We start from the raw sequence: 20,707 nt of genomic DNA, 5'->3' as shown, positions 1-20,707 counted from the left end.
CCTCTAGTTGGTGATGTTAGCCTGTTTTCTTGGACACTCCTAGCTCTTATCCCACCGCTCTGGTAATTGCTTCAGCCCCCCGCAGGAAACCATGGCCTCGGAGGCCTCGGGATCCCCTCTGTCGTCCCAACATGACGGTAAATTTCTTGCGTTTGTAGCATTTTTAGTGTGGGAGTGTTGGAAGGCTGAGAGCTCCGAATGCAGCGGCCTCTGCATCCTTGACAACATTAGCTAGTTAGCATCATCAGGACGACGTGTCACTGGCTGTCACTGGCTCATATTGATCATTTAACACTACGCACTTGGCATATTTAGGGATTTCGATCTGATCCAATTTGCTGTGTAATTTGAGGCAGTGTATTGTGAGCAGGAACTACGTATTACACATGAACACAACCCAGCTAACGTTGTTTTCTGTTTCCCACTGTCACTACTACTACTACCCAGCTGGTTAGCCTGTAGCTTATTAAGCTAGTCTGACTAATATGATCCCTGGGTCGGCTCTGGCCTCAGTTAGCCCGGCCCAGCAGTGACAGTCATTAACACGGGTCATATGGGTCTTATCAGTCCGGTACTGCGTGTGTGCTGTCTCTTGCCTGCACACTCTGGAGGCTGGACATCAGGACAGGACAGTGATGTATTCTGCAGGAGGCTTTTCCTCTGGTTCTCAAACCGGGGTTTGGGGACCAACCCAGGGTCCTACAAGAAATGTTTGCTTTAAGCCTTAAATGAATGAATTTTTTTTAATCATGTGGGATTTTATTTTGTAAGACACTCGTCTGTCACAGCTTCAGATTTTTACCAATGAATGTAGATTAGTGTTCTTATATGTAATTATTAATAATTAGCAGCTTTAGCAACAAAGTTAGTGTAAACAATGCTTATAAACAGTGTTTTAATGACAGACATTTATCACAACTCCTTTTATATATGTAAGATATAACTAGCAGTGCAAGAAAATATTAATATTGTTCTATGTTCTTGTATTGATTCTCCAAACAATATTATAATAAATATAATATTTTTTTTATTATGATATATATGTTTCCTTGCGATCCATGGGGCCATCGCTGTCCCCTCTCCTCTCATTTCCAGAGACGTACAACAAACACATGTTTACAACTGAAATGTCCTGCTGCCAGTAGGTGGCGCTGTGATTATCCGATTAGCATATATATATATATCTGTTCGGACTTGGGTCCATAGCAGTACTGTAAGATTTTGTCCACATTGCATGAAGTATGTTGGTGGTACTGCAGAAAATAGAGCGAGTTTCTTTGTAATGGCGAATGGTTTCGGGGCATGTTAAGGCCTCCAAAAGGCGATCTAAAGCTAGTTATTGACCCAATCACAGTCATACTTTTTACTTTAGACCACTCTTATTTGGCGTGTCTGTTGTCTGCTGACGGATATGAAATGTAACCACACTTCTGCAGCAGAGAAAGGGAGCCCTGCCCTCTGTGATCGAGCTGTTGTCAGTTGTGTATTTGTTAATTACTGCCTATGTCATGTGATGTTTGTGCTTCACTCACCTGAGTCATTGAGTGTTTTTTTGTTTTTTTAAAACACCAGAGCAGCACAGGCTTGTTGAAGTATGGTAGGGTTAGGGAAGTAAAGCATGCCGTTGTCTTAAGTTTAAGTAAGTTATGAATGAGCAAATGAGCTTAACATGTATTATTGTAAAACACACCATCGGTCAATGTGAATGTGCGGTGCTGGAATTTCTGTAGCGTTTGTTCAGCGGTCACATGATCACATTAAGAGTTAAACTGAAGTGCTCGGCTGCTCGTAAATGTTTCCATTTATCTGTCTGCGTTTCTTCACCTCTCTCTCTTCCTCTCTCTTCAGTAGTGTGCTGTTTTTAAATAAAAGATGAGATAAGTCAGGTGTGAGCTGCTGTTGGTGGAAAAACTAGTGATTAGGGGAATTTTAAGGTCAGTTAGGAATTTTAGGGCTGTCTTTTATCATGACTTTATCATATAATATGGACTTAGGATATGTGATGTCAGCTTTTTTTGGAGAGATAAAGTTTTAGGTTTATGCAAAAATAACAAACTCTTAAGTACAGTCAAGAGGTCACAGGATGTAGATTTTGCAGTTTGCAAGGTGATAGCGGCACAGGAAAGAAGAAGCATTTAAGCATGACTGAATAAATGTAAGGTTCCTGTAGGTTCCTATGATCATTTTATGTATTACGCTCATGTGTAATTGTTATCTTGTTTGCTTCTTCATCCAGAGGTGCTCCAGCAGCGGGTGGCAGCTCTGGAGCAGGAGAGGGCTGAGTTCATCAAACTCAAACAGCAGCTGGAGGCCGAGTTCAACCAGAAGCGGGCCAAGTTTAAAGAGCTGTACCTGTCCAAGGAAGGTATGAGAGTCATCATAGATCATTAACAGGAGGAACATAAAGAGTGTGTATGAATAATGGAGATCTGAGGACATGTTACAACAATGAGCGTGGCTCTCTGTTTATCTTCTCCTCACCGTATGGTGCTCTTGGCAGCAGTCTCTGCATTTCCCCCCCCCCTATGTTCTCTTCATCATTCATGTCATATTTAATCCATGTCGTCCCACCACAGAGGAACTGAAGAGGCAGACTGCAGCGCTGGACGATGCCCAGTCTGAGCTGAGTTCCATTCAGAATCAGCTGGCTCAGGCCCGGGCTGATATCGAGACCATCAAAGCGGTGGCCACGGTGTCGGAAAACACCAAGCAGGAGGCCATTGACCAGGTCCGCAGCCAGTGGCAGGAGGAGGTGGCCTCATTGCAGGCCATCATGAAAGGTACAGTCCCCCCCCCATATTCTTCTTCTGTGGTTTAATGACGTTGGCTGTGAGAGTTAGTGTCTCTGAGCAGTAATAAATAGAAAAATGGGCTGATTTTCTACATATTTCCTCCACATTTGGCTGGAAACTGAAGCTGAATCTCAGCCATCATTCATTTTATTTACAGCTGTGGTTTTCCTGCTGTGACATGTCAGCGTGTCTCTTGTGAGTGTCAGGAGGACCGTGTCATTATCTGCCTTTATCCTCCAAGCCATTTTAGGCTGTTTGACTCCAGAGAGAAATATGGTGTTTATTGTTCGGCTGCAGCGGTGCTGATGGATGATGCCAGTTGATAACATTGTCTTCCATCTGTTTTTCTATTTAAACATCACAGCAGTACAGTGTGTGCGATCACTGTCTTGAAATGATATCATACAATGAGGCATGATTGTATTTTTGGGGCACAAAAATAAATAAATAAAAACTGATTTTTTTGGAAGTGGATCAGTTCGAATATGTTGTAAAGAGGTCAAACCATTATGATTTCTCATAAAGAAATACCCTGAATCTCTTGAATCTGGCTTAAAAATGCAGATTTTCAGTTTTTTTTAGTGACACTTTCAGTCATTTTGAATGTTTGATGTGATAAAACCAACTTTTTTTTTCCACTTATTGCACAGATACAGTGTGTGAGTATGAGGTCCAGTTCCACCAGCGCCTGGAGCAGGAGCGAGCCCAGTGGAATCAGTATCGTGAGTCCGTGGAGAGGGAATTAGGCGAGCTGAGACGCCGACTCACCGAGGGTCAGGAGGAGGAGAACCTGGAGGATGAGATGAAAAAGGTCGGTGTGTCCTGTTTGTGTGTGTGTGTGTGTTTAAAATATGCACGCTTGTGAAAGTACAATGATAAAAGAGAAATGACATGAATCCCAGGGAACAGATCACAATGTACCAGATGCTTGAGCCAGCTGGACCGCTTACTGCATGTTGACCAATGCCTTGTTGCACAGACCAAAAAAGCCAAAAATCCATCATTCTAATTTTGAGGATTTTTTCTGTTTGCCATTGATTCTTGTATAATCCGCACACTGAACACTGACTGGATCCAAAGTGACAAATATTCCCTGTAGTGTGCTATTAACATCTGTAACATGTGTTCCTCAGTAAAGCTGTGGGTGTAGTTTGATTACAACAGGGACTTACATCACATCTTTGATTGGATGGCTTTGAAAGCTGGCACTGGTTAGTAAATACAGTGCGATGTGAGGGCTGTAGAGGAGAGGACTGTTGGCCTCCTCCCACACCTCCATCACCTAAAAATTGGACTGTGGAGGAAGGTTAACTAAACCACAGGTTTTGCAGATGGAGATGATACAAGACCTGCAAGCATAATATCTAGTCAAAGCCAAGTTCAACCTCTTATATGCATCAGAATAAACATGTTTTCTTTAGTAAATCACCAAAAGTGATCAGCTTACAGTAGCTAAAAGCTTCCAGATGTTCAACATTGCAAATCTAATATTTGGAAAAACTTGTTGTTTTGCATGTCTGAATTAAATATTTGTAGTTAAAGCAAAGAGTTTACACTAAAAAGATTCTATAAAACAAAACATTCTGCACTCAGCTGTGCAGCTAGGAAGCCATGACTGAGTCACATGTGACCAGCAGTCACATGGCAATAACTCTGCAACTGTACTGCAGATGATTTACCCAGAGCAAAGAGGAGGTGACACGAGATTAAGGGGGACGCTTAAACAATGAGAGAAATGCAGCTCGGCTTCAAAGAGTGTGGAATTATGGTTAATTATAGAATTAATCTGCAGAACACTGTGAAACATTCGCCTAGTAAAGGGTTGTGACGATTTAAATGTAGAAGAGAAATATCTGTGGCGCTCAAAAATGTTTGTGAGTATTTTTTTTGTGGTTTTTAAAATGAAACGAAAAGAACATAAACTCGAAACTGTGTAGCTGTTTAGTTATATGCACTTTTAACAAGTATGTTTGTGAAACCCGTTTGAAGGCCCAGGAGGACGCAGAGAAGCTGCGTTCAGTGGTCATGCCCATGGAGCAGGAGATTGCAGCCCTGAAGGCCAAGCTTACCACAGCCGAGGAGAGGGTGAAGGAGCTGGAGGCCTCCAAGGTTAGTTTGGCACTGATGCTGCTGCCTGAGCGTGATGTGGCTGCTCTCACTACATACACTGAATGTAAACTGGTTCATTATGTTGGAAGCACTTCCACATTTTTATGCACAGGTAGATTATTTATGGCATATTATGGTAATGATGAATATTCTGAATTTTAAGCAACTTTATGTGAAACCAAGAGGAGCCTACATTACATATATACATTATTATATACATTATCTTCATTTTGTGCATCTAAGCGTTCATGTATTTCCCAAAAGTGCAACCTGTTTCAAAAGTAAAGGTGTGTATCAGAAGCAAAAGTGACCGTTTAAAGATGGCAGTTGCAGTTTTCATAGATAAAAGAAGCCGTGGTTATGGTATGACTGTATTTGTACAGTGATATTCATACTGAAGAACCCAGAGACTCACACAGCTTTGCAGCGTCTTACCTTTTGTCATTTCAGCCAGCTGTATTTCTCACTGATGTGTCTTTTACGGCTCGATACTAACATGCTTTTACTTTATGGGAATTATTTCTCAGGACATTACGTTTTTTCTCAGAATAATTGTATTCACACACACACACACAAGACACAAATGCTTTAATGTTCTATTTGGAGCTAATAGCTGTCATTGGGCACGTTCTCCCTGTGCCTGTGTGGGTTCTCTCCAGGTACCACGTTCTAAAGATTGTTTGTTTGGGTCGATTGGTCGCTCTAAATTGCCCGTAGGTGTGCGTGTGGATGGTTGTCTGTTTCTATGTTGCCCTGCAATGGACTGGCGACCTGTCCAGGGATGGATGATGGATGGATGGATGATGGATGATGGATGATGGATGATGGATGATGGATGATGGATGGATGATGGATGGATGATGGATGATGGATGATGGATGATGGATGATGGATGGATGGATGGATGGATGGATGGATGATGGATGATGGATGGATGATGGATGGATGATGGATGGATGATGGATGGATGGCTGTCATTGGGGTTCCTGTCTGTGCTGGACAAACGAGTAAACCAGAGTTTTTTTGTCACAGGTCAAAGAGCTCAATCATGTTCTTGAGGCTGAGAAGTCGTGTCGTACGGACCTGGAGATGTACGTGGCTGTGCTGAACACCCAGAAGTCTGTCCTGCAGGAGGATGCTGAGAAGCTGCGGAAGGAGCTTCATGATGGTACTTTATAAAGCTTCTTCAATACAAACCTGTCAGGCCAGATGTAGTAGCCTTGTGCTCTTGTCTACTCTTGTTTCAGTCTGTCATAAACTGGAGTTGGAAAGACAGCAGCACAACCAGCTGAAGCATACCTGGCAGCGAGCAAACGACCAGTTCCTGGAGTCCCAGCGCCTCCTCATGAGGGACATGCAGAGGATAGAGAGCGTGCTGTCGTCGGAACAGCTCCGCCAGGTGGAAGAGATGAAGAAGAAAGACCAGGTACGGTGCAACACATCTCCACCAACACTCACAATATCACAAGAGGAATAATCTGAGAGTTTAAAATGATAAATCTTTTTGCTATCTAAGGAGGACGATGAAAAGGAGAGGCTGAGTCAAGTGAAGGACCTGCACGAGGAGGACGGTGGAGACAACACAGAGCCTATGGAGGACCTGTTCCTCGGGCTGAGTGTGGAGGAGGTACGAGCATTGTGTAATCCGATACGTCCCCCAGAGGGCGCAGAGCAGCCGGCTTTCAGATTACCTCATATTGTGTTCCCTCTGAGTAATGTGATCTCAACCTTCACTTTTGCCCTTGTGTGCGTCTACCAGTCGGAAACTGGAAAACATGACGATTCGAAGTGTAGTTTAAAATATAAATCATTAAAAAGATGTGCCTGTGTTTGTCTCACATGAAAGTTGTAAAGGTGACAAATCTTCATAGTGTCTTTTTTTCCCACCTCTTTCAGCCCCATGCAAACCACAGCGCCCACGGCTCCATGCACTCTTTAGACACTGAGGTAGTGGCGGGCGGCGCCATGGACCCCTACAAGGAAAACCTGCGGCGAGTTCAGTCGACGGACAGCCTCGGCTCCTCGCTGTCCGCGCAGCAGGGCCTCGGCGGGCAGAACCACAAAGCCAAGTCAGCCAGCCACTTGGACGAGTCGGACTTTGGGCCCCTGGTGGGGGCCGACTGCGGCGTGACGGACAGTAGTTTCGGCGAGACTACATCCATCAGCTCCATCAAGCTGACGGGGAGTCACTTCCTGCTGACTAAAGACCAGGAGAAGGCGATCAAAGCCATGACGCCGGAGCAGGAGGAGACGGCGTCGCTGCTGTCCAGCATCTCTCACGCCCCTGACACCGCCTACTTACCGCCAACAGGCTACCGACTCGTCAGCGACAGCGAGTGGAACCTGCTGCAGCAAGAGGTGCATCACAAGAGAATGGCTTTCAGAGCCTGCAGCAGTTAAATGTGCTTCACTGCAGTTAATGGTTATGACAGGATATTATATTTTACAGCCTTACAGGGTGGGTCTCAATTTGACTGCAGTTTCAGGGTTATTACTTCCTGGAAATACAAGTGGCATCGTAACCTCAGAGGAGGAGATTACCAGTCTCACAGTCTTCTAGTGTATTAGCATGTTTTTAGATTTGCTAACATTAAGCTCGCCTCTCCCTCTTACAGTTCATCAGCAGGTCTATATGAGTGTTTAACCTCCATAGTGAGGTATTACTGGCTGCAGTGACAGAGAAGGAAAATGATGTTGGAGGAACAGGAGAATATTGGCCATACTGCTGAAGGTCTGTGTGTTCAGCCAAGCTGCCATTTAAGCACAAAAAAACTAATTGGACGATGCAGCTGCAGGTTAAAAGCCGATCGTGTCCTCTGCAGAAATGGTCATTTATAGTGGGACTCTGACAGCTGGCTGCATGCTATAATGAGAACTGGTGACAGTGTCTTTTTTTTTGGCACACACCATTCTTCAGTTTGCAGCCACACCGCTGAAAATACATAGACCCCTGCAGGTGTTTGTTCCTGTGCAACAAGTTAATATAGGAAACAGCAGTCAGTTCAGGTAGCACAATTCAATTACGGTCGCCCAGTGTTTTTGTTTTTGTACATTAGTATAATGTTAGGTTTTCTTGTTGGTGTGTCACCAGTTGAAAAACGCCGGCAGGAAGCTCGGCCGCCGCTGCGACATGTGCTCCAACTACGAGAAGCAGCTACAGGCCATCCAAGGACAGGAGGCCGAGACACGAGATCAGGTTTGTGCATCGCTGTAAAAGCTTAAGATGCCCTCTGTCTTAGTGGATCAACAAAAAAAATTCTCCATCACATTGTCCTTTTAGGTGAAGAAGCTGCAGGTGATGCTACGTCAGGCCAACGACCAGCTAGAGAGGACGATGACTGAGAAGCAGAATTTGGAAGATTCAGTCAAAGTGGGCAATGAGGAAACTGCTGCTAAGGTATGAAGACAATGACCGTATTTATAACTGGATAAGCAATAATCAGGAGGTGATCATGATGAGTCCTTTCAGTCGTGTAGTGATAATTTAGTCTTATTTTAGTCATTTTTCATGCTCCTCCACACGAAGGAGGTTCAGAGGAGGCGCAGATCGATGTATTGACACATTAGCACGATAAAAAGCAGGGGTGGGGAACTATGTTTTTGCAAGGACCACATTGACTTCCATAGAAAAGGCGAAGAGAGATGAATGTGCCAAGAGAGAGAGAGAGAGAGATGTGAGAGTGGACCCAACTCTGCTGACTTGGTTTTTGGGCAGTCCCTCTGTCCAAATACAGGCCGGGCAGGTCTACAGCATGGGTAGATGTCTGATCAAAAGTATGCTGAATTAGCTCTTAGCAGTTCACGTTAGCAGTATGGCCGTGAGTGTTCCCTCGTGGCTGAACAAAAATGTTCAAATGGGAAATTGGGACGGACAGTGCTGGAATGTGGTCATCAAAGCACATCAGTGCACCGATGTCTAATGACAGTGGCTGATTTAAAAACACACATGGATTAAATCTTACCACACAGATGCAGGCGCTCTTTTAGCTACTTGTTCTGTTGTGTCCTCACATCACACACACACACACACAAATGTCCATCCACATCACTAATTTGTTCACAACAGCAGCGGGTTACCAGGGCAACAGCAGCATGAGTCATTATCTTTCCAGCAGCCCTGACAAAACTGGGCGCCTTAAGGCGTCTTTTATTCAGCCGCCCAGTGGGTGTGATGATGAGCAGAGTGATGACTGTTCATGTAATGACTTCAGCTTCACACCAGCGAGAGCAGAAATGACCAGAAAAGTACCTGTTAGAGATGATGAAAGCCTGCAGCGACGCCTTCAGATCATTCTCGCGGTACTCGTTGATTGATTAATTAAAACAGACTAACTGACTAATTGTGTCATCTTTGGAAACAGCGTAATTAAAAAGTGACTGCAACCATGTCGGACAGACTGCAGAACGCTTACATAAGATCATAATAACACTCCCTTGTGGACACCACCAGCACAGCACACACTGCACTTGTTATTATAGTACTTTCTATGTGGGAGACGCTCCATACGTTCTCAGGAGATCCGTCTCTACAGGCTTCCTTCTTTTCTCGAAGTCTCAATGTGTATTTCTTTGTCTTATATGTATTTTTAACAACAAATCGGGCAGATGTGATTATCACTGGACTTCCATGCAGTCTCAGTTTTGGTTTTAATTCATGTGTTCTTGGTGCGTTTTTAGCCAAAGGCCACAAATAATGGTGGAATCTCCTACCTTTGCTTATCGTTCAATTTATTTTAATGATTTTTTTTCCTCAAATAAAATATTATGTATATAATCTATGAAGTCGGTGTAGATCTGCCACATTTTAGGAAGGTGTAGAAAGGTTCATGTTAAAGAAAAACATGTCTGGAGGGGATCTGTAGTGTTTACAGTTCAGAAACTGTTGGATAAAAAGAGACATCATTGACCCTGGCAGATACGTACGTGTAGTTTCTTCTGTGTTGCACTGCAGCTTCCTTCCAGGAAAAGCTCTTCCTGCATCGTGGTGGGAAGCAGGCTGCTTTTAAGTGCGATAAGAGGAGCTGATGTGATTGGCCTTCCATTGTTATTAGTGGCTAATAAACCGCTAATGTGTGATAATGGATTCTTCCTCGTCTTACTTCGCTCCCATGAGCAGAGCAGTCCACCAGCAGAGCAAATCGCCGAAGCGAGCTGCCAAACTCTCTGCACGCCCGGATACACTCTTCACAATGCTCCTTCAGTCATAAAATATAACAGCCCACCTTCTGCCCACAGTGTGAACGTACTTGTAAAAAGCTGCAGTCTGTGGTCGAGGCAGCATTCGGACTCTTTAGTTTTTATTGATATCATCCTTTTAGATGTAAATGTTCACATTGCACAAACACAAGCTGTCCCAAAGTGTTTTTCTTTTGTCTTCCTGATGAGTGTGTGTGTGTGTGTGTGTGTGTGTGTGTTGCAGGTGTCTGCCCTCATGCAGAGAGTCCAGGAGTCAGAAGCGCTGCTCAGCACACTACAGCAGGCCTTCAGTGACGCTAAGAGGAACACGCAGGAACAGATGGTGAGCAGCACGTTCATTTGTTGGTCCCGCATGGCCAGCTGTGTCTGGATCTCGGCTTCTCACCGATATCACACCGTCTGTGGGAGCACATCAGTTTGTCTCTTTGATAACTGCTGATTGACTCTCTCCTCTCTCTCTCTCTCTCTCTCTCTCTCTCCTTCATCCTCTCTCTCTCTCGCTCTTCTCTCTCTCCTTCATCCTCTCGCTCTCTCTCCTCTCTCTCTCTCTCTCTCTCCTTCATCCTCTCTCTCTCTCTCTCCTTCATCCTCTCTCTCTCTCTCTCTCCTTCATCCTCTCTCTCTCTCGCTCTTCTCTCTCTCTCTCTCTCTCCTTCATCCTCTCTCTCTCTCTTTCTCTCCTTCTCTCTCTCTCTCTCGCTCTTCTCTCTCTCTCTCTCTCTCCTTCATCCTCTCTCTCTCTCTCTCCTTTCATTCTCTCTCTCTCTCGCTCTTCTCTCTCTCTCTCTCTCTCCTTCATTCTCTCTCTCTCTCGCTCTTCTCTCTCTCTCTCTCCTCTCTCTCTCCCCTCTCTCTCTCCTTCATCCTCTCTCTCTCTCTCCTCTCTCTCTCTCTCTCTCTCTCTCTCTCTCTCCTTCATCCTCTCTCTCTCTCTCTCCTTCATCCCCTCTCTCTCTCTCTCTCTCTCTCTCTCCTTCATTCTCTCTCTCTCTCGCTCTTCTCTCTCTCTCTCTCTCCTCTCCTCTCTCTCTCCCTCTCTCTCTCCTTCATCCTCTCTCTCTCTCCTTCTCTCCTTCATCCTCTCTCTCTCTCTCTCCTCTCTCTCCTCTCTCCCCTCTCTCTCTCCTTCATCCTCTCTCTCTCTTTCTCTCCTTCTCTCCTTCATCCACTCTCCTCTCTCCTCTCTCCTCTCTCTCTCTCTCTCTCTCTCCTCTCTCTCTCTCTCTCTCTCTCTCTTTCTCTCTCTCTCTCTCTCCTTCATCCTCCCTCTCTCTCTCTCTCCTTCATCCTCTCTGACTAGCAGCAGGACTGGTTCCCCCTTAAGTTGACGGGTCCTGCTCAAGGTTTCTTTCTCTTAAAGGGAGTTTTTCCTTGCCACAGTGCTCTTAAGGGGGTTCCTGTGAAGCGCTTTGAGACAATTTCTGATTGTAATATGTGTTATAAAAATAAAACTGAATTGAATTCCAGGACATTAACTGTCAGACCCTCACTCTCATCACTACTGTGTTGAGAAGGGCGTGACGTTATTATTATTACACAGACTCATTGACAGTAATGACTGTGTTTTTCTACATGTGTTAGTATATTAGTATCTTCTGCCCAAAATTGCTTGTTTTTTAACCCAGACATACACTATGTGACCAAAAGTAAGTGGACAGAGTGCAGCTTTATGCTGCAATCTAATGATAGATGTTTGAATTATTGTCATAGCAATGTATTCTGACATTTGATGGACCAACCAGTAGATAAAATGTCCTGATTACAGACAACTAGTTCCAAACTCCCACATACTTGAGTTATTAATTCAGTTGTTGATTCTCTTGGCTGCATAATTTGCTCTACAAAAACTTGAACCTGTGACAACAACACGAGGTAAAGAGGTCAATTTCTGCATTATCATCACCCAAAAAATTAAAACGGGAAGTACATGAGATGGAAAAAAAAAATACATCTCAGTAACGAATGTGTCGCTGCAAGCTGCTTGAGCACATTCATCAGTAAGACTTGAAAGTCTTTTGAAAAGCTTTTTGGCTTCACATTGCTTTGATCTGAAGAATGATTCTGCTGTCATACATTCAGGCTTAAAGTCTCACCTCTTCAGAAATCAGCAGGGCGAGCTGACACGTGACAGGACGGCGGGGTGATTTTTGGTGTGTTTGTTTGTTTGTTTGTCTCAGGCGGTGCTGGTGAAGTCAAGGGAGCAGGTGGCAGATGAGCTAAGCAGACTACAGAGAGACAACGAGAGCCTGCAGGGAAAACACCGGCTGCATGTAGAACTACAGCAACAAGAGGACTTCCAGATGCCCAACACTGTGCAAGTATGGGAGGCTTAAATCATGTCTTTCAAACCAAAATGTTGTTTTGAAGCCAATTAAAATGCGACGCTGCAAGCAGGCATGGAGAGCGTGTGGTGATTATTTATTGCATGTGAGGTCTTTTTATTCAGGAGAACATGTGAGAACATGTGGATAAGATGTTAGGTTAGAATGCGTACCACTAAGCTGCCGTGTGTCAGATGGTTTGATACCAAAGATCGTCATCACATCTTCCTCACGGGACGCTGATCGGTCAACACCACATGTGGTGTGACTGTGAGAATGTAGTCTGAAGGCTGGCAAGATGGATCTGACCCAGCAAAAGATCGCCGTTGCTTTGCTGGTGAAGTCTGCTGCTCGTTTTAAAATCTGTCACAGCAGTAGCAGCGCCGCAGAGAGCGGAAAAGCTGACACCACGTTCTACAACATAATCCCTGCAGTGAAGTGGACAGCTCATTCTGTGCCTCTGTGGCTTCAGCAGCTCATTTTCACTGATCATTTAACCTGACAAACACTCAGCATATATCTGTTAAACCCCCTCATTCATACACCTCCTCCCACACTGTCAGCCTCTTCTCTGGCAGTGAGGAGAAAAGGACTGGGCTGTGTGAGCTGGGGCATGTTGTGTGTGTGCATCCTTTATAAATAATCCTTAATAATAATTTATTAGATTTAACGATCACTGATGCCTGTGATGTGTTTTCGTTCTTCTGCAGGAGCTGCAGGGGCTGGTGTTGCGGTTCCGTGAAGACTTGGTGGCGTTGCGGACGTCTGCCGATCACATGGAGGAGAAGCTGAAGGCGGAGATCCTTTTCCTGAAGGAGCAGATCCAGGCGGAGCAGTGTCTGAAGGAGAACCTGGAGGACACGCTGCAGCTGGAGATCGAAGGCTGTAAGGAGGAAATAGGTGAGATGGACTTACCACTGATCAGCCATAGGGGAGATATCTTCAGTCATTAATCATTTTTAGCGAAACTTTCTTTCATTCTTCTCAATTCTCTTCTGCTTTTGTTTTTTTTCCTTCCATTGATCACTGTCACTCAGACATCCTGGAAGGTACGATGAACATTTTGAACGAGCTCACTGTAACCACCCGAGTGTGTGTGTGTGTGTGTGTGTTAACTGCACTCAGTAGCTGCCAGACTAATGATCATAGCGAGCGTGGTGCTTTCCCTCATATGTTTTTTAACTGTCTCGAGCAGCTCTCACTGTGTGTCCGGCTTAAAAAAATGTTCCAATAGCACGTTCTGTACGTCTGGCAGGGTTTGATAGAAGATTCTGTCGCATTAAAACTCATCTCATCTTTTTTCAGGTCATTCTAAAACAAGTACATCGTACCTTAAAGTTGTAGCATACAGATAAAATAAGACGTTTGTAGAAACACTGTCATGTGACTGATAGAACAGATGGTAGCGCTCTCATACATATAAACCAAGAAGAAGAAACTTAAGAGGATTCATTGGAGAGTTTGAGCTCACTGGTCAGCTTAGCTCGGTATTTGATAAGAGTTTTGGTGCCCAAATATTTTTTAATAAGTTTCTGGTTCCTAAGCAACATGAAAAATTATTGATTTATATGCCAACTACAGTTTTTTAAAAAACATTTTCCAGCATGTTTTCTTTGTATTAATTATTTATCACTTCTCTCTGAGATGTTTTGGAAATATGCCATTTTTTTTTTAGTCCAAAATCAAAATTTTAAATAAAATAAAGCTGTAACACACATGTGTAGCATGTATGCATGATCAAAATGGATTTAAAAAAAAAAAAAAAAAGCTGATTTTAGCTGGCTGTTGGTATTGGAGCACTGTAGACTTAAAGGTTTGAAGGGTTAATATACAGTACAACACTTAAAGTGACAATTGAGGCAGTCTTCTTATTAAATGCTGAAGGTTCCATGTTTTTTTTTTTTTTTGTTTATCACTGATTTGAAGACTGTTGGCTTTTTAGCACTCATCGTTAACATAAGCCAAACACACACACACACACAATCGTAGAGCGTCTCTCACCAGAGCAGCTTTGTTGTATTATTCATAACTTTCATGGGACTGCTTAATAATTCCACAGAGAATATCCAGGCTTTGAGATTCAGATGAGCAGCGTGTGATGCTCTAATGATGTCTTCTTCTTCTTCTTCTTGTCCTTCTCACAGCGTCTTTCTCCAGCCTGAAGACGGAGCTGGAGCGGATAAAAGCTGAGAAGGAGCAGGTACACACACTGTAATATGATACAGTATTATACAGTGTATGTCACCAGTTTCATAGATGACGTGTAGTCCTCTGAAAGGCCCTTATGTGGTCAGTGAAGGTCACGTGTCTTATCCTGCTTATTACATTAAAGCCCCTGCACAAATCAATATGTGGATCAAATGACTGTTACATGAAAGGAGTCACAGGCAGAGGTGAATCCACAGAGGAACAGATTTGATGGATCTCTCTCCTTAGCCCTGGTTTTAGGAGTGCTAAACTGTAAGTCAGAGTGAATAGACAGAGTGTCGTGGTCTGATTGATAAGGGCCCGTTAACACTGGGGAAAAAAATGTGGCTTAAGCAGGATTTGGCCGCATCCAGATCAATCCAGATGTGTTTTTTTCCGAGTGTGAACACCTCCAATCCGGCTGAATCCAGTTTGATTTCAATCCTGCCGGATCCACCCTCGAGAGGTGGATCTAGCAGGATTGGCTCAAATGTGGCTCAGGTGTGAATGCAAATGTGGCGAGCGAATCCGGCTAGCCACATTATTAGCCATATTACGAGGCGCCACCTAGTGGTTTGGAGAACAGCAAACACGCTGGATGAAGCCGGATTGAGTGCGGACACAACTGTGTGCTAGCCAGATTTGAAAATAGGTCTGAACGCATCCAGCTTAAAAATCCGGCTGTCTGGGCTCAATCCTACTCTAGCTGGAATGACTTTCTCCAGTGTGAACGGAGCCTAAGTCTGTGGCCTGAGATAGAAGTCAGCATCATAAAATGGCGTCCACTGAAAATGACGTGATGTCTCTTCAGTGGCCAGAAATCACTTAACGTTTATACTTCTAGAAAATGGTTTTGTCCAAAAAAATGAAGCTAGACAATTATAGAGACCATTACAAGATTCATTAAAAGAGGAGGGATCCTCGGAAGAGAGGGGTGCTCCTGCACTGATCGCTCTCGGTAGGTCATTGAAACGAAAAACAGCTGGGGTTGCATAACCTGTACCAAGAGCTCTGGGTGGCCTGTTGGGTGATGAAGGTCTGATTTACCTTCAATTAAACACACAACAAAGAGAAGGGGGGCCCAGCACTAAGCCTTGGGGTACCCCTGTGACAAGTCAAGATGCAGACTTATCTCCTAGCCCATGACGCATTGTGTGATCACTCAGGATGGTAGGACTCAGATCAGGACTACGCAGGATGTCTGTGTTAAAAGCCACTGATGAGTCAAGCAAGACCAGTTCATTTTCAGTCCTACCACTGCATATAATTAGTGTAATCTAGTCATCAAACGTTTGTGTTCTGTCATTAATAACGTGTGTGTCTCTTGTTTTGTGCAGTTGCAGAGCAGTTTAGCACAGAAGATAGAAACACTGGAGAGCATCCAGGCCCTGAGGATCAGCCTGGAGTATCAGCTCAAAGAGCTGACCACTGCAAAGGTCTGTGTGTGCCTCACACATGTTTATCTGTAGATCCAACCCACCAGGCTCGGCCCAAAAAAGTACCACTCCATTGAACATAATCAATAATATTATAATATCCAGCTCTGCTGTTATGTAACAGCTCTCAGAATATTACTGTAGCAGCTTATTCAGCTTCTCGTCCGCCCAAGCACCTCATGTTTCTACAACATGGCAGCAGTTTGGTGAATATCTGTATAATTTAAAATTAAACTGGTTTGTTAGATTACATCTCTCAGTTATACAAGTACAGCCACGTCCTTTTAAATTATTCAGCAAATATACTCTGTGAAATATTAGCTTCACATCTGCTCTGCTGGATCTTCTTTTTTTTCTGAACAAATTTGTGTTTGTGTGTCCACCGTAGAGTGCACTAGAAAGTCAGGTCCTCGACGAGCGAGACAAAGCCCAGCGGCTGCAGACGGAGCTGGATGTCAGCGAGCAGGTTCAGAAGGACTTTGTCAAACTTTCACAGACGCTTCAGGTACGAGGAGACCGGATAGTGATGTCGTAACGTCGATATACTTGTGGTAACCACACAGTTTGTCCAGTCTAGAGCCAGTTTTAAGGGGAGGTGGTGTGACACTTGCATTCATTCAGTGCTCATTATTTACTGTGGTTGTGTGCACAGCTGCTGGAACGTGTCTGGATATGGTGCCCTGCTGCATTTGTGCTGGAATCAATAGTCCCTTTTTAAAAAGGAAGCCCGAGCCTTTATGTCGCCTTCTCTCACCTCAAATAGTAAACGCATTGATCTTCCTTTATGTGAACAGTTTGCTAAGGGGGTGCTTCATTGTACAGGCTCGCCCTGAGGTAGAGGTGCAACATGTAGAGCTTTTCACTTAGGATGCAACAAATACACTACCGCCCCTCATTGAACAGTCTGTGAGAACGGTGTTAGTGTAAGACTTGACATGTCTATCTGAACTAGGAACCTATTCAGTTTATGGTTTAACCAAGCGGCAACCTTCGGGGCTCAGACTTGAAGCCCATGTGGAAGTGTCAAAACTTGTAATTCACGCCGCAACAGCTGGGGGCTGGCTCCAATAGCGAGTAATTTCCCATAGACTCCCATGTTAAAATGGCTGACTTCACAGCAGAAAAAAACATGTTTACAGCCTGGTACAAAAAACCACTCTGGTCTCAGATGATAGGTTCTCTTCTAGTGTCAATTGTAGGGGGGGTGAATTTTTTTACAACTCACTCGTTTCAATTGTATTCTGACTTAAAATTACGCATAATTATGGGCGTTGCCGCTTGAGTGACAGACAGTTGACGTATCACAACGTGAGTTTCCTGCTTCCACGATCGCCCGCCCCCCTAAACCCCGCTCGTGCTCCCCTTTTTGTCCATATTTGGAGTTTTGGCGGACGTGATGCTGCCAACATGGCGGCGGTCATCAACGTCCTGGAACCTCCCACCGAGCCTCAGAACAGCTCTTCAGAAACAAACGGGTGACGTCACGGAAGCTCTGTCCATAGTTTTTACTGTGAATGGGTTTAACCCATGCGGTCTTGTTTTTAGAAGAAAACGCTGTAGCACATATGCCAGGCCTGTTAGAGGCGCTGTAACACTCCTACAGAAACATGCCAAAAACAGACAAGAATACATCGGGCATGTGCACAAAACTCCATTGTTGTTGTTGTTGTTGTTGTTTGTGGGAGTGAGCGCATGTAGTTGCGTTTGGGGTGTAAACATGGAAACGGCGTTTTGAGATCTATCCACCAGGGCCAAGAAGTCGCACTTGAACACACCTCAAAGACGTTCAGTCTGTGCCTGTGAGAGAGGAAATAACCCTCCACACCAGCAGGTGGGAGGAGTCTTGTGTTTGATGCTCAAAGATGGAAACAGGAAGAGCGAAGTGTAAACAAAGCTGCAGTCACACAACACAAAGGGATTGTGTGGACTTCTGTTTCTTTGCTCCTGGCAGCCATGTTGATGTGACTCTTTAGCTTTTTGTTTGCTTACTCTTGTCACTTCCTGGTTCCTTTCCCCTGGTTTTGCTGTCTGATCAGACTTGACAGATTGCACATGCTCAGTAAAGCCTTCACAGAGTTAGCGTTAGCAGAGCGAGACACCCTGCACGACCAGTTAACCAACAGAAGTACATTAGCTTCATTGCTTTAAGGCACCACAGCCCCGATCATGACCCGACACAGTCACAGTGACAGCTGTCATCTCCCGGCTGCAGCTATGATCAGTCAGTCGCCGAGCCTCCGGAACCAGCTGCTCTAAAAGACAATGGTGCAGACCCGTGCCTGAGGCTGCACCAGCTCCAGCTGCGCTCACAATACACGACACTGTGTCGTAAAACACTAGCGCAGCCTCCATCTGTGTGTGTGTGTGTGTGCGCTGATCAATAATCACTGCGTCTGCTTCCTCAGGTGCAGCTGGAGCGAATACGACAGGCGGACTCCCTGGATCGAATCAAAGTAATCCTGAATGACACCAACTTGACTGACATCAACCAGCTTCCAGAGACATGATTACCACTTCAGTCCCATTCCCCTCTTTTTCTCTACTTTCACCGGCCTAATAACATTATTGATCTGACCCTTCCTCCTCCCCCATAACCACCGTGGAGAAGAGTTCGGATGAGCATGAGGAGCCTTTTCTGTACAGTAACGTCTTGGAACACGCCGTGGATAGAATAATGAAGAACACTACTAAAAAAAAAAATGTAAATAACTAAATGTGTGACTGTGGACGGAGGGAGTGGAAGTGTGTCTCCCCTGTGGGTCTGTCTGTGTCTCATTTCTACTGTAGATATGACTGTCTGTATTAGCTCAACCAAAAAAAAACAAAAAAAGGTTTGTCATCCTTAAAGCACTTTTCATCTCTTCTCTACAGGTTAATAGGAATTGGATGCACATTCTTCCTCCTTCTCTTCTTTCTCAAAGCGGTTGATAATCGCTTCCACGCTCTTGTTCGTTCGTGTGGCTGTTTTTCGTTTTGTTTCCACCCTGCTCTGGTCATCAACAAAAGACACGACGAAGGATGGGAAATACTTGCACATAAAATATATATATATATATATATATATATATATATATATATATATATATATATATATATATATATATATATATATATATATATATATATATATATATATATATATATATATATATATAAGATAAGGAACATAACACAAACGTGAGCAATACCCTCCGTTCCTTTTAACATCCTCTGCTTTGTTGTAGACAGGTTTGTTTTTAATGCTGCAGAAATACAGAGAAGAAGCCGTAGTCATGTTTGGCTTTTATTTTCCACACTACTACAGTTCAGCTGGAACATCATGGTTTTAATACACACCTCTTGCTCCTGTAATTCATTGCTTTGTTTTTGAACTGACTTTGTTAATGTAAATCTAAAGATCTTAAATTATAGTGGGCAGCTTTTAAAGGTTAAAGGACGAGCACAGCAGGCCGCAGACTAAATGTGAAGCTGCTGATGGATTTAAAAAAAACAAAAAAAAACTGACCATGCCTCCCCCCCCCCCCCACCATCAGATAAGCGGTATTTATCTGACATTCAGTGTCATGTGAGCAGCAGTGTGGTCTGAAGACGTCGTTTTCAGGCAGTTTTTCAGACTTTACATCTTGGAAAAAGCCTCAGAAACATCATATGACACAAGCCCGACGTGTTTACACCTTTTCCTCTGATCGCTCTGCAAGAAGTGTGTGTGTGTGTGTGTGTGTACTTTAGCAGCGCACATTTCCTGAAAGGTGTTCACAGTGTTGCATGAAAACTGACTGTGGAAAGTGGGTGATACAACCAGAGTAAAACTGACTGTCAGGTCTTCACTTCCCTCTGTAACAGCAGGCTCTTCACACTGTTTAACAGACATAAACACCAGCATTACTGGTTCTTCATAGGACTAGGATGCCATGAAGGCCTTTTCCAGTACTTGTTGTACATTTTGCAAGAAATTCAAACCATTAGTTCTGTTCGCCTGTTTCTATGTGTGTACATGGAAACCGGTGAGAAATTGGCAGCAATCAGCAACATGTAAACAGACACTTACCAAGGAGGCGAGTCCCACCATGACCAGAAGATCTTACTTAATGATAAACTACATAAACACTGATCGATGGTGTTGTTTTCCTGGTGAGGATGAGCTGTATTTGATTGGTTGGAAGACCTATAATCCAAGGTAGAAACTGAACCTTTGCCCCAAATGATAATAATCCAGGAGACACAAGGAGACAATTATAATTTCCCCTGAAGTGACTGGATGTTGAAACAGTGTGGAGAGAGAGACACACACACACACACACACTGTGTGCGCAGCTTTGTGTAGTTTATGGACCAGCTGATCACTGTTTTTGTTTCCTCGTGATATCTGTGAGACGTGTGAATGTCAGGCTGACAGAAAGCAGCAGTGTGAGCTCTGATTCCCTCTGAAGGTCTCATCACTGCATCAGCTCGGTGTGTCTTCTTTTTATCGCGACATTTAATGTCCGTCTCATTTTGATTTCAGTCGCTGTCACAGTGATGATTTTTACCTGTGTGGGGTAAATGTGGGGTGGAGCATCGTTTCACTGTTTTAAATGAATAATCTGTAAAATAATATGTACATTGAGTGGCTGTTTGGTCTAAATGCTCAAACTGTGCACTAAAAGCTGCTTAACCTGAGGTATAA

General features: G+C 44.0%; 1 protein-coding gene across 3 annotated transcripts; it reads left to right on the top strand.

Moving 5' to 3' along the window:
- Positions 1-19,093, top strand: rabep1 (rabaptin, RAB GTPase binding effector protein 1). Of its 3 annotated transcripts, XR_003671695.1 has the most exons (20): positions 1-137; positions 2,237-2,365; positions 2,577-2,780; positions 3,443-3,603; positions 4,782-4,901; positions 5,934-6,069; positions 6,149-6,327; positions 6,418-6,528; positions 6,798-7,259; positions 7,993-8,097; positions 8,182-8,298; positions 10,321-10,419; positions 12,275-12,415; positions 13,129-13,318; positions 13,456-13,467; positions 14,563-14,618; positions 15,943-16,041; positions 16,430-16,546; positions 18,447-18,742; positions 18,913-19,093. XR_003671695.1 is itself a non-coding variant. In XM_028420706.1 (19 exons), exons 1-19 carry the CDS (start codon positions 92-94, stop codon positions 18,546-18,548), a joined length of 2,586 nt encoding a protein of 861 aa, XP_028276507.1. In that variant the 5' UTR covers positions 1-91; the 3' UTR covers positions 18,549-19,093. The 3 variants fall into 3 exon arrangements, 2 of the variants coding, with proteins under 2 accessions (XP_028276507.1, XP_028276508.1); XM_028420706.1 differs by having other exon boundaries at positions 18,447-19,093; XM_028420707.1 differs by lacking the exon at positions 13,456-13,467 and having other exon boundaries at positions 18,447-19,093.
- Positions 19,094-20,707: the final 1,614 nt, after the last annotated feature.

The sequence above is a fragment of the Parambassis ranga genome, chromosome 14 (assembly GCF_900634625.1).
Source record: "Parambassis ranga chromosome 14, fParRan2.1, whole genome shotgun sequence".
Lineage (NCBI taxonomy): Eukaryota > Metazoa > Chordata > Actinopteri > Ambassidae > Parambassis > Parambassis ranga.
The sequence above is the reverse complement of the archived record's forward strand: the minus strand, read 5'-3'. Positions and strand labels throughout refer to the sequence as shown.

What these genes read in the sequence shown, in the direction of transcription:
- rabep1 (XM_028420706.1), top strand. Translation starts at nt 92, where the DNA reads ATGGCCTCGGAGGCCTCGGGATCCCCTCTGTCGTCCCAACATGACG. An exon ending in GGAACCTGCTGCAGCAAGAG is followed by an intron (nt 7,260 to 7,992) that starts GTGCATCACAAG and finishes GTGTGTCACCAG; the next exon opens with TTGAAAAACGCCGGCAGGAA. An exon ending in TAAAAGCTGAGAAGGAGCAG is followed by an intron (nt 14,619 to 15,942) that starts GTACACACACTG and finishes TGTTTTGTGCAG; the next exon opens with TTGCAGAGCAGTTTAGCACA.